The sequence below is a fragment of the Clupea harengus genome, chromosome 13 (genome assembly GCF_900700415.2).
Source record: "Clupea harengus chromosome 13, Ch_v2.0.2, whole genome shotgun sequence".
In the NCBI taxonomy this organism is placed as follows: domain Eukaryota; kingdom Metazoa; phylum Chordata; class Actinopteri; order Clupeiformes; family Clupeidae; genus Clupea; species Clupea harengus.
This window is the reverse complement of record NC_045164.1, coordinates 16,584,364-16,597,490: the sequence shown is the minus strand read 5'-3', so window position 1 is coordinate 16,597,490 and position 13,127 is coordinate 16,584,364. Positions and strand designations below refer to the sequence as shown.

The 13,127-nt window shown below is 39.9% G+C and overlaps 1 protein-coding gene across 1 annotated transcript in view; it reads left to right on the top strand.

The window, feature by feature from the left end:
- Window positions 1–2,089, top strand: part of LOC105892739 (hyaluronan-binding protein 2-like) — a 30,648-nt gene extending 28,559 nt beyond the window's left edge. Inside the window, exon 13 of the mRNA XM_012819044.3 lies at window positions 544–2,089. Coding sequence (XP_012674498.2) covers window positions 544–708 — 165 coding nt within the window. The 3' untranslated portion in view covers window positions 709–2,089. The remainder of the gene's footprint in view (window positions 1–543) is intronic.
- The last annotated feature ends 11,038 nt before the right edge of the window (window positions 2,090–13,127 follow it).

Genomic DNA, 13,127 nt, shown 5'->3' with positions numbered 1-13,127 from the left:
GGTAGCCAAATGCTAACTGACAGTGCAATTGCCCCCTAGATGTTGGTATTGCTCCCCCTGATGCCCACGTGGTGCACAAACCATAGACTTTAGTCAAGGGTAGAATACATGTAGAGTGAAAAGCACATAGCTTCTTTTTTTTTTGCTTAAGCTCATGGGATAATCAATGTGTTACTGCAGGTGTACATTACAACTGTGGTGCTACATCGTGATTTTTGTTCCATTTCAATTTCTTTCAGGACTTAATCAAAAAAAAACATTCATATCTGCAGACTGTCACATTATATAGTGTAGTGTAAAGCCCTTGAAGGAAAATATAAAACATCCTTTGATTCCAGTCTTCTTCAATGGCTTAATAATGGCTTTATAACGTTATTCAAACTCTTGTATTTAAAACTAGATGACAATACACGGTATACTTCCTTCTTTTGATTTTTACTTGTAAGCAATGATTTAAAAAGAAAAAATGAAAATATATTTTCTTTATCTGAGTATATTTAACAGCTAAATCTTGTTTCCCTACTGGTTGTCTTCCATTTGCAGGGAGACTCTGGAGGGCCCTTGACATGTGAGATGGAGGGGACACACTTCCTGTATGGCCTGGTGAGCTGGGGTGACAGTTGTGGGAAAGCAAACAAGCCAGGTGTTTACGCTAATGTGATACATTTCCTTGATTGGATTATCTCAAAAACTGGTGCCCTATTTTGAATATTTGCAAAGGCAAAATGTGTGTGATTACAATTCACTTTTAGAAATCATCTGAAAGCAATGTTGTATTTGTAGAGAATATAGAAATATAGCAGTTAATCTTCTTCACTGAAGTAATAAAACTATTCATAAAAAAACGTTATTCTGTGCATTCCTTCAGAAACTATGATAGACTCAATGACACGTAGGCTCTCTTTATCTTTACCCATCATAGCAGAAGCCTCCAGTGCATCTGACTGGAGCCTAATGTAAGAGAACCCTTACTGGTTTTGGGGGCATGATATCTAGATTCTGGAGCATGATTATACTGTCCTGGTAAAAAAAATAATCTAAATCTAAATCAGTACCGTTTGAAGTATCTAAAATCCACATTACAGAAAGCTTTATTGTATCAGAGTATGCAGTAGTGTCACTGTAGTATTTTAATCAAACACTCGATACCAATTGTTGTGGTCACCCTAAACCAAACTGTTGGATAGGGATCAGTTCTACTCAGGAGCGGAGCCTATCCCTGAACAACAGCACAGGGACCAAACTCGTGGCCCCGCGCGGGGTAGAGGAGGGGAACATCAGTATGATGGCACACTGAAATCAGTAAAGAAGGTACATTAGTGGAGTCTGGATCTGGCAGATCCTGCCAGGTTGAGATGGCATGGGCAAGGCCTACCCCCAAAAGAGTGTAAATAATAACAGAACCCACCGGTGATGGAGACTGCAGGATCATGTTGTCTGGAAAGTAAGTACAAAAATGGAATCAAGGAACAAATGCAACAAATGCGGCTGTGCAGAATAACTAGGGCTTGTCCAAAGCTTTCGATCCTATCATAGCTATATCAGCCTGACTGGCTGGAAACCTAAATAAATACTATTCTGATTCTGATTCTGATTCTAAAAACTAAGACTTTAGTTTTCTGTTTTTAGTTTTTTTTTTTAATTTAAGGCCAAACTTAAACTTAAACTTAAACTGAAAAATAAAACATTGGCATTGAAACAGTTGTACTGAAATTAACTTCGGCCACTGAACATTAGTTTTGATGTTTTTTTGTTTATTCTGAATGTGCTGTTTCAATGACAATATTTCCTTAGTCTTTTCAGTGCAGGATTTTTTTTTACGCTGTAAGTCTTTTTTAGAAACAGTGTTTGGGGGTGTGTATATAATGACCTTCTAGAGTAATGTCTATTAATGCCAATTGTGTTTATGGTTCTATGTTGGTACAGTTAGGGAATGTTTTGACAGTGTTACACAGGAACATCGACACATGAAACATTCAGTAATGAGCTACATTTGTAAAAAATGAATCTTTTCAGGATTTTATATTACTATTGTATATACTGCCCTCAAGGGAAGTCCCAATGTTAAATAAAATGGTCATACATTTCACTTCATTGTTTTGTGTTGGTATAACCTGCTGTGGCCCTGCCCTGCCCTGCCCTGCCCTGTCCATTTGCCCGCCCAAACTAGGTCATTCCATCTCCATACTGACTGTAAATATCAGTCATGTGTTAGAGAGGCCCATCACTGTCACCCTTTATCATATTATCAATGACCATTCAATTTGACTCCACTACTTATGCCGAGGAGCCAACCCCAACCCTTTTACAGCTCTGTAGTAACATGCAATGGAGTGGTAATTGGTTCACATTATACCTGATCAAGTAACATCTGCCTCATTTCCTTATCACAATGAGCCCTGCTGCTGACTTTAAAACAGACACCAAACACAGCGTTCCCTCTTTAATGCAGGGTATCATCCAAATAACATTTCAGCTCATCCAACCCCTCTGCCCAGGCCTCCCCCTCTTTCCCCAGATTCCTGCATATTAATGTTGTCTATTTCAACAGAGGAAAGAATGGTCTTGATAAAGAGGACAATTTATCCTTGGAGGACGAGTACAGTAGGTTAGATAAATAGGACCAAAGTGTAATTTGAGATATGTTGTAGTATCTTCATGGCCATATTTAAGGTCCCTTTATGTCTTCTTTAGATTACAGTTTAGATTATTTCTCTTTTTCAATCATGCACCTATGCTTTAGGCAGCATGTTTTTTTTATTAATAATATTTTTGTGATTTTGAGGTAATCTGTTGGCCAAGATAAGCCATCAGCCTATTATAGAGATAGTTAAGGATAGTTTCAGCTGAAATAGTGGAGAGAGCAGTGTTAAAGAGAGTTAAGTTAGATAGTTTCAGCTGAAATAGTGGAGAGAGCCGTGTTAAAGATAGTTAAGGATAGTTTCAGCTGAAATAGTGGAGAGAGCAGTGTTAAAGATAGTTAAGGATAGTTTCAGCTGAAATAGTGGAGAGAGCAGTGTTAAAGATAGTTAAGTTAGATAGTTTCAGCTGCCTCTGTTCACAGCGTTGGTGTAGTGCTGCTTCACCCAGTTGCTGCATGTGACTAACTGCCATTGAGATGAGTGGGAGTGCTAAAGCATCACTCTTTTTAGATGTGTAATTACTCTGACCTCAACACTTAAGCAAATAGAGTTTGTGTGCAACCAGCCAGCTGTCTGTCTTTCTGAGTCACTGCTTCATCAACACGTCTGACCAGTAAGACCTTATTTGTATTGTTTTTGGCAAAAAAATAGGCTACACTTGTTAACTTGATTAACTTGTGTGAATACAGGATCAACCCACACTGGTACACAATATGGGGCAATAAGCAGTGCATGAACTAAAGCTATTGTGTGGAGTGAAGGAACATTGCGGTGACCTACCCATGTTTGTGCTTAGGATCTTGCTCATTGTATTAAGCGAAATGCTTGGCCAAATTATTAAATTAGTTTTAGTTATTGAGCAATGGACTTTGCTTGTTGCCTGTTGCTTTGCTCTGCTCCTCTTTTGAGAGGAGGCAAGTTAATGCGCATGCTCACATTGTTAACCAATAAATCACTTTATTAGGGTAGGAGTGTTTGCCAAAAAGTATGTCCAAAAGTAAATGAGAGGAGTAGAAGCTGAAAAAGGGCCGCTCACAAGACCTTAAGGTGCTTTTATACTCACACCGGCGCCAGGTGTGAGTAATTACCGTTAATTAGTGTCCCCGCTGCAGGCCCACAACCTGCTGCCTCCGTGTGGCCAGTACAGGGACTGCAGGTGTAACAGAGTTGAAATGAACCTAACTTTAGATTAAGTGAATTCAAACAAAATTTGTATTTCACATACCATTGTGATCCAATGTTTTTTGATGTTCTGTGTGAAACCTGGAAATGTCCCAAATACTATACTGCATTCACTAAGATTCAATATAAGGCTGCGCGACTGCTTGTTTATTTTCTTTCACTTTAACACATTTTGGGCGTTTGCGCTACCCGTACCTTAGAGCTAGACTATCCCTGTTGGAGGTAAGCAGGCTTTTGGGAGCGCTCTGTGAATAATTTGATATTTTAATAAATGAACATGTTTTACTTACGAACTAATGATTGTATATGAATGTATATAAGTATGGGGCGCCGTTTGTAAAATGTTGCACGTTCGAAAATCCTGCTCAGTTTTGCTACATTTAGCATTTTCATATGGAACAAAAAGCACGACAATATTCGAATGTCACTTTTTCAAGCATTTAGAGAGAAATTCATGTAAATTCATGCGATAACTTTTCCAAGGATATTTTTTGGCAGTAACAAAGTTGTTAAATAATATAAATATTTCATCTAAATGTTAATGTTAAATGTTAAATGTAAATGTTGAATATAAATGTAAATGTTAAATATAAACGTAAATGTTCGATGTTATATATAAATGTTAAATATAAGTGTTAAATGTAAATGTTAAATGTAAATACAAATATCAAATGCTAAATGTAAATGTTAAATGTAAATGTTAAATGTAAATGTAAATGTTAAATGTAAATGTAAATGTTCAGTCTACATGTCAGACTTGACGACAGAACATTAGAATATTTACGGTAATTCATAGCTTTCAGTAACACTACCAGGGATACCTTGCGGGCAAAATGTGTCGACCAACAGTGGACATCGTCGAGCAGTGCAACCTACTCAATTACGATCGCCATCAAACACAGATCATACCACAATAGCCAGACAGAGATATCTAGAAAAAAATTACATTTTGGGAACCTGTGATCCCTTTACTGCACCCGCTGACATTTGTATTTCTGTAACGTCGTAGAAGTCCCTGCCTGAGCTCCAGTTTGGAGATATTTACATATATCTAATAGAAAATCCGTCCCCCTACACACCTCAAAAACTGAAAGCCTACCAAAAGCACAGATAGTAATTTAATTTTCAGAAGGGGATGGGTTAATAACGATGTCGTCTGGAAGGTGAAAACTAATAAACATCTTCATTATCAGAGCAAAGATGATTGCCATTTAATAGCTAGCTACCAGCTAGCGAGCTACATGCTGTTAGCTAGCAACCTTTAGCCTACCCAACACTGTTCTTTATCATTTTACACAATTTCCTGGTTAACACAAGTACAACCACCTGGTCTGACGAATGACAACTGAAATTATCTTCCCAAGTATTTTCTACTGGCATTGTAGTATTACCAGTTGGATGACAAAATACAGTAGCCTAGCCTAGTTGCTTAGGTACTTGTCGCAATCTCAGAGCAGAAACCGGGTAATCCAATTTTAATCGTGTTGATGCTTTGTTTCTTGACTTTATTTCTTGATCTATTCCCGTTTTAGGTAGTTATTCTGATGAATGAGGCGACCAAAACAGGGTTAATGCTTTTATTGCAAGCTCCAAAAAGAAGGCTAGCTTACTGCCCGCCTGAGAAAAGTTGACCCAGAAGACGTCTACAATCAGCTGGAAACAGCCGGGCTTGTCTCCTCGCCGATTTGAACAGCCAACCGAGCAACAACTGTCTGGCATTTTACTACCTATGTCAGACAATTTTAAAGCGGATATATTAAATAATCTTGAATGAAAGATGGTCAGTTCCAGTATAAATTCCAGTGGTAGACAGCTGTGGAGTGTATTTTCTTGCCCGCAAGCTGGTAATTCTGACGTGACGTGAAAACTATGAAAGCCAATTACCGTAAATATTGTAAGGTTCAGTCTTCAAATCTGACATGTAGACTGAACATTTAACATTTACATTTAACATTTACATTTACATTTAACATTTACATTTAACATTTACATTTAGCATTTACATTTAACATTTATATATAACATTGAACATTTACGTTTATATTTAACATTTACATTTAACATTTACATTTATATTTAACATTTACATTTAGATGAAACATTTATATTATTCAACAACTTTGTGTTACTGCCAAAAAATATCCTTGGAAAAGTTATCGCATGAATTTACATGAATTTCTCTCTAAATGCTTGAAAAAGTGACATTCGAATATTGTCGTGCTTTTTGTTCCATGTGAAAATGCTAAATGTAGCAAAACTGAGCAGGATTTTCGAACGTGCAACATTTTACAAACGGCGCCCCATATATAAGTTGCACTAATGGATGCTCTAGCAAACTAACGATCAGTGACGTGCGGTGAGGTTCGTGGCTGGTGAGGCACTGACTTTTTCAGAGTCAAATTTACAAATACATAAACCCAATTTAGTAACGGCGCCTATTAACAGCCTCACGCAGGTACATGTTACTTAATATTGATTTCTATATCAACCAGGATAACGGATTTTAAACACCATACGCTCCTACCCAAAGGGGGTATTTAACTTGTATGTGTCCAAAACATTGCAGTACAGCGTTATTTAGTGTACTAGACAGCGATTTATTTCTGTGTGTACAAACCCTCATGGAACGAACTGAACGAATTCAATTTCGCAACGAGAATTTGTGAGGGTCATAGAGCTTTCCATAGACATATATACAGAAAGGCTACACAACGGAGAAAAAAACTGAAAACACGTTTCAGTTGAAATCCAAACAAGTTACCAGTCCTAATCTAGACACCCACCGCTACTGAAATATGTAAGATTGATTGATTGATTGATTAAAGATTTTTCGATCTATAAATGTTTTTAATAGCTGGGGCGTTAATAGGCGCCTTTACGATAGAGTATCTAAGATCACCATTCAATTGGCAGCTTTCACATTGACTACTGGTTGTTTTTCATATCAGCATTCTTTACACACACATAGGTAAGGTGCATACAGTAGGCAGCTGCTAGCTTGTGATGAACTCATGTGTAAATATTATGCACTCATGAATATGAACTCCTGAATATGAACTCTTTCTTACGAAGTTGCACAAGCACCCTGAGGGTTTCTACCTTTTCCCATTATAATTTTAAGAGTTAAATCGAGGAGACTATAACATGAGCTAGATAACCAGCTATCATTTCATGCAAATTAAACTCTTCCGATTAACTCGTAAGGTTATTAAGTGTCCTTAGCTAGCTAATTAGCTAACGTAGCAACAGGATAACCATTGCAACCAGGAAACACAACTTACCTACAATTTAAGTTTAATTTCTCAAAATCAGCTCACCAATAAAAAGCAGTCTTGGGTTCCAAGTGATCATAACCACTTGAGTGATGTTAAATGGCTTCACATAGACATAAAACAATCCCAATAGAAATAATGGGAAATCAACAGAGCTGCCGCTGTAAGTTCAAAACCAAATTTATTCTTGAGGTTCCAAACATCTTCAAAGCAATTTGGCTTTGAATGTGAGAAGTCGATCGAGTTATCTTCTGTCCCGTCGCTTGAAGCATACATTTTAACTCCGGCATTGGTCTCCCATTATTAATCATTTCACGTTTGGACTGAAAGTCCAGTTTTGAGAACTGCTTCAGCTTAGCAATAAAATCTTCCATTTTCGCCGTCAAGTAGAAGTGTAGAAGAAGAGCAACGTTTCCCAGCATAACCCCGACAGGTGCGCTCTCGCACGCCCCCTTCATTGAGGCAGAGGTACTGTGTGCCTCACCTACATGATTTTTCAATGCGTTTTGAGCTCAGCTCAAAGGTTCTACGCATGCGCACGCATGCGCAAAACCCAGTTTGGAGCGATTGCGCAATCCTAGGTGAGGCACTGCCTCACTAGCTCCCATAGACAATACATGGTGCCTAACCTGACCGCACGTCCCTTGTTTTCTCCCGTCTATTTGAATAGGACATGCGCAAATTCAGCGAATTCAGCGATTTTGATTATAAAAATGCTCGAAATGATTGGAATCATGCAGAAATTACACCTATTCCACAGATTAGTAGAGAAATATCAATATTTATTTTATTTTATAATTTTTTTTTTTTTTTTACTTTTCAAGATGACAGGTGAGGCTCTGCCTCACCTGCCTCATAGGACCGCACGTCCCTGCTAACGATAGGAAGTGATTTGTAAAGGTTGTAACCAGGGCCGGAGTGGGGCCACTTTTCAGCCCGGGAATTTCAGGCTCAAGACCGGCCCACTTTTTCCATGGTAGTGGAAATTGGATAAATGAAGCAACAGTTCAGCTTACCATTCTGTAGTTTTTTTATTATTAATACCATGGTTCAACAAATAATGTAAAGGTTAAATAATAATCCACTTAAGATGAGAAGTTAACAAAAAATATTCCACTATTCCACAAGGATAGGTTGATAAATTAACAAAAGCAGAAATAAATAAATAAAGCATTTGAAACGTATCCCACTCTTCAACAAAAAGGCATATGGAACTAATGTTTACAGTTCAACTCACAGTACAGTTACATTGCGAATAGCACCAACAGCATATACAGCCTAACCGCCTAAGCAGTGCACTGGTTTCAGCCACTTTATCTATAACTGTGTCGTTGCTTATAGACATGAGGATTTCCTTCTCTGTGCGCACTAACATGAAAGCCTCCAAGTTGTCCTGACTCAATGAGCTTCGTAGCCTATTCTTCACAAATTTTAAGGTTGAGAAGCTTCTCTCACATGCAACCTGTGTGATGGACAAAGTCAACAGAAACGTATATGATGTACTGCTCTTTCTTACATTAAATAACTTTAATTCATATTGTTTACTCTGTTATCCTCTCTACCTGTCCCTGTAGTCATGACCTCCTCATTGCAAATTTCAGGCTCATCATTTTCAGCAGGAGACTGGCTTATTATAACTGCTGCTCAGAAGCTACAAATAAACATTTATATTATCAATATTTGCATAATATTTGCAAAGTATATGGATCGCCATATATTGGGTAATATTAAAAGGCTAATATTTTAATTAAATTTAATATTTTGCTTGCGAATAGGTTGACAACGCTACAACGATATTACCCAACGCTACAATGTTAGCCGAATAGTTACGTTGCTAATCATTAGCCCTATGTCTTTCTTTACCAGTTGACACTTGTGTTTGTCCTCTTGAAAATAAATCGGTAAGCTTGGCACATTTGGCAGCATCCTCCTCCAATGCCTTTCTTTTTATCAACCTGGCTTTTTCAGCCCCTCCTGGCCTCTTCCTCCCATCCATCCTCCCTGACGCGTATCGTTGCGGTAGGGCCGGCCCAGCTATTGGTAGCCTATCTTGAGAAAACTTTTTGGAAAAGACGGGCTGTGGACCCAACCAACTCTATTTGGGAGGGGAGAACTTCCTCGCATGGTACAACCCATGCAGAGGCTGCGGTGCCAGAATGCGGAACGTGTGTAGCCTACTTTAAGAGAAGATGGACTAACGTGACAAATGTCCAAAAATGTAATTCTCGACCGGCCCAGAAGTGAAGCGGCCCGCCGGGAACTCTCCCGATTCTCCCGATTACCCACCCCGGGCCTGGTTGTCCCCAACATAAAGTATATTTTGGCGGCAACCACGCTGCGCTATGCGTTAGGGAGAGCATTGTCCTGAGTTTGGTTTTGTGCTTTTTCAGACGTACGTATGCAGTCGCGTTTGCAGTAAAGATTTTATGGATTAATTGTTTCTATTGTGAATGCAGGTATTTGGTTTGTACAAAATGTAAATGTTTAAGAACGTGTATATATATATTGCAAGTGTTCAAACTATACGATCATTCAGTGTGCTATGCCAGTGCTGTCTGTCTTTTTGTTTGGTTTATTTAGTCCTTTGGTTTGCACGAAGATTAACGAGCTGTGCATTTTGATTTCTATATAATTTAGATGCTTTGCAACGCATGAGGTTAGCCAGTAAGGCAGTGTTAGCTAGCCCGTACCTGAGAGCTAGACTATCCCTGTTGGAGACGTACGTATGCAGTCGCGTTTGCAGTAAAGATTTTATGGATTAATTGTTTCTATTGTGAATGCAGGCAATAAAAGCCACTGTGAAGAACCCCTGGTCCGATTCTCTGTCACTAATACACACGAGAGTGAGGGTCGTCACACAGAGGCATGGTGCGGAGGGGCACAGGGGGTCGTAACAACATCCCTGCCAATGTTATTTATGAAAGAATGCAAACTAAATGTTGTCATTTTTTTTATTGTTATTCTTTTGGTTATGTAAGAATTCATCTACGATATCACAATAAATAAAACTATGTAGAGTCGTTGTAGTGGCACTCCGTTTACCTTCAAAGTCTTCTGTACCACAGGTTTGAAATCAGTCTAGCAACTAGTATTTGAAAATTGAGTGAGGCAAGAAAATCTTCTTTAAAAAATGTTTACTTAGAAAACATAGAAACTATAATTTCAAACGGTCAAAAAACGATGTCGTTTCCAACGTCTCTGACCTCAAATCTAAACTGACGTAACACTATCTGATTGGAAACTTACATTCAGAAGTTCTTCAGTTTTTAAATACAATACTAAATGATGCATTTTAACCTATGCATTCTTTCAAATCATAATGAAATTATTTATTTTCACTGTTATGAAATCATGAATTTGAATTTCATGAATTTACATGAAATCATAAATTTGGCTCGTACAGTCATATTTGTGTAAAATCTTGCTATACTCTACCTTGTCAGTCGACATACTGCTTTGGCTTCTGGCTTTGTCTTTGCTGGTTCCATATCCTTCGGCTTGTCAACACATACACGTGTATACAAAGCGCGATTTGTATTTACGACAGTGGCATAAAAGTTAACTACCTCCGCAACTTTAGGTGGAGCTCCAGGCCAATTCTTCCGGACTGCGGCTTTAAGCATATTTGCCTACTACTTTGTCATCCCACAACATACATTATGCAACGCAGCCGATACAATCCTAATATAAACAGGCTGAGCAACATCTGTCACACCGGCCGAAACATGACACGGCCAACAGATCAGCAATCACTTATGTCTTTGCCAATATCTTCTATCTACCTCAAATTGTGTCCTTGTTGTCAAAGTCTGTAAACAGTATTTTTGCTGTTGCCAAAAAAACTGTCTTTTTTTACTATTTCTGAGTCTGAGAGGGCTTTTTTCGCCAATCTCAAAAGAGGCCTCGGTTACGCTCTGCTGTAGAAGTTGTTCTGTGGATGAGGTTTTGCTGCCCACAAACCGAAGCAGTAAGCTGCTCACTCCCAGACGGATTAGTTACATTCAATTTTGGATTCATGGTTTTTAAATGGCGCTCCAAGTTATTTCGCTTGAATCCGCAACAGGTTTGTTTGCATATTAAACACAAAGGATTGGATTCATGGAGGACAAATACAAATTAATTTGTCCATTTTTCTTTAAATTTCTGATCTTGTATGGCTCGTTCTTTTCTTTTATACCCGAACCACCTGCTGTCTGCCCGCTAGTCCCCTCTCCGGCGTCTTCATATTGACTTTCGGTTGCCGCATGCTACAAGTCTTCATTTCCCTTGTTTGTCACACCAATTTGTTTCTGTTCAACCAGTTTGTACCTTTATTTGATCAGAATTTTTTTGTATTGACTGTGCATATCACACTAGCTAGCTAGCATGATGATAGAAAAATGTAACTATATGACCAGGGCCTGTTCCACTTTAAAATTATGCCCTTTGGCCTGCAGGGGGCGCCAGCCACGTTCCAGCGGCTAATGGACCGTGTGCTGGAAGGGGACTGGCGCCTTTGCTGGGGCATATCTGGATGACATTGTGGTCTACAGTGCCACATGGGCTGAGCACATGCAGCTTCTTGCTGAGGTGTTCCAGCGCAAGAAGTGCGCCTTTGCCCAGCAGGAGGTGCGCTGCCTGGGCCATATTGTTGGCCGTGGGGTGAGTCGGCCTCAGAAGGAAAAGATGGAGGCTGTCCAAAAACTGCCCGCAGCCCCAGGCCAAAAAGGACATCCGGCCCTTTTTGGGGCTTGCAGGGTGGTACAGGCGCTTTGTCCCAAACTTTTCCACTAGGGCGGCGCCTCTCACTGACCTGACCAGAAAGTCTGGGTCTCCGAAGGTCAGGTGGGAGGAGCAACATGAAAAAGCCTTCAAAGACTTGAAGGGAGCTCTGTGCAGTGACCCTGTACTGCAGAGCCCGGACTTTGAAAAGCCTTGGACAGTGCAGACTGATGCCTCTGGAGTTGGTCTGGGGACAGTACTACTCCAGAGGGAGGGGGAGCAGCCGCGGCCGGTGGCGTATATCAGCCACAAGCTGTTTCCCCCGGAGACACAGTACTCAGCTGTGGAGCTGGAGTGCCTTGCAGTGAAGTGGGCATTGGATACTTTTAGATACTACCTTTTGGGTAGGGACTTTGTCCTTGAAACTGACCACAGAGCCTTGAAGTGGCTAGGAACAATGAAGGACACTAATGCCCGTATAACCCGTTGGTTTTTGGCTATGCAGCCTTTCAAGTTTCATGTACAGTATAGGGCGGGAAAACAGAACATTGTGGCTGATTTCTTGTCTCGCCACCCCAGTGTCGAGCCTCCTGAGGTGGAAGGAAATGTGAAAAGGAAGCCCCTCCTTTCCACCAACCTGACACTACCCGCAACATTTAAATGTATCACTACTTTACCACACGGAAACACACACACACGCATCCATACACCACCCGGTATGTTTGAATTTAGCACGGTGCCGGCACCAGTGTCTGTATTCGTTCATTTAACCTCCCCATTCACAAATCCCTCTGCTACTCACCCATTTGCCATTCACCATCATAGCGATCAGCTAGGTACCAGTTGTATCCGCTCCAGAACCCATTTAACGCCGTTAATCCATACATTGTCGCACCACACAAACAAGCACTGACATCACACGCACTTCCTGGTCCCGCGAACTTTCCGTCCCCCAAGAAACCTGAGCACCGGACACTTGCATGATTAAATGCAGAGTTAATTGTGTAATTGGGATGGGGGAAAGGGAATGATTTGTGCAGGGATCATGTCATGGTGTATCATGTTTAGTTGTATGTAAACAGACTGTGTAGTCCCCTACTCAACATGGTATGTTCCAATTGGAGGGCTTTATTTAAGCTGGACATTTTCTCACTACTGTGTGGGAGTCTGGAGAGCTGGTAGACTAAAAAGCAAGTATACGGAATTGTGATTTGGATAGAGAACTGTGCATTGATAGTGAACAACCTTCTGGTTGGTTTTTGTTTGTTTGTTCGTTCAAAGTGTGTTTGTTGACGTTTTGTCGCTGCACTGTTTTGTCATCATTGTTTTT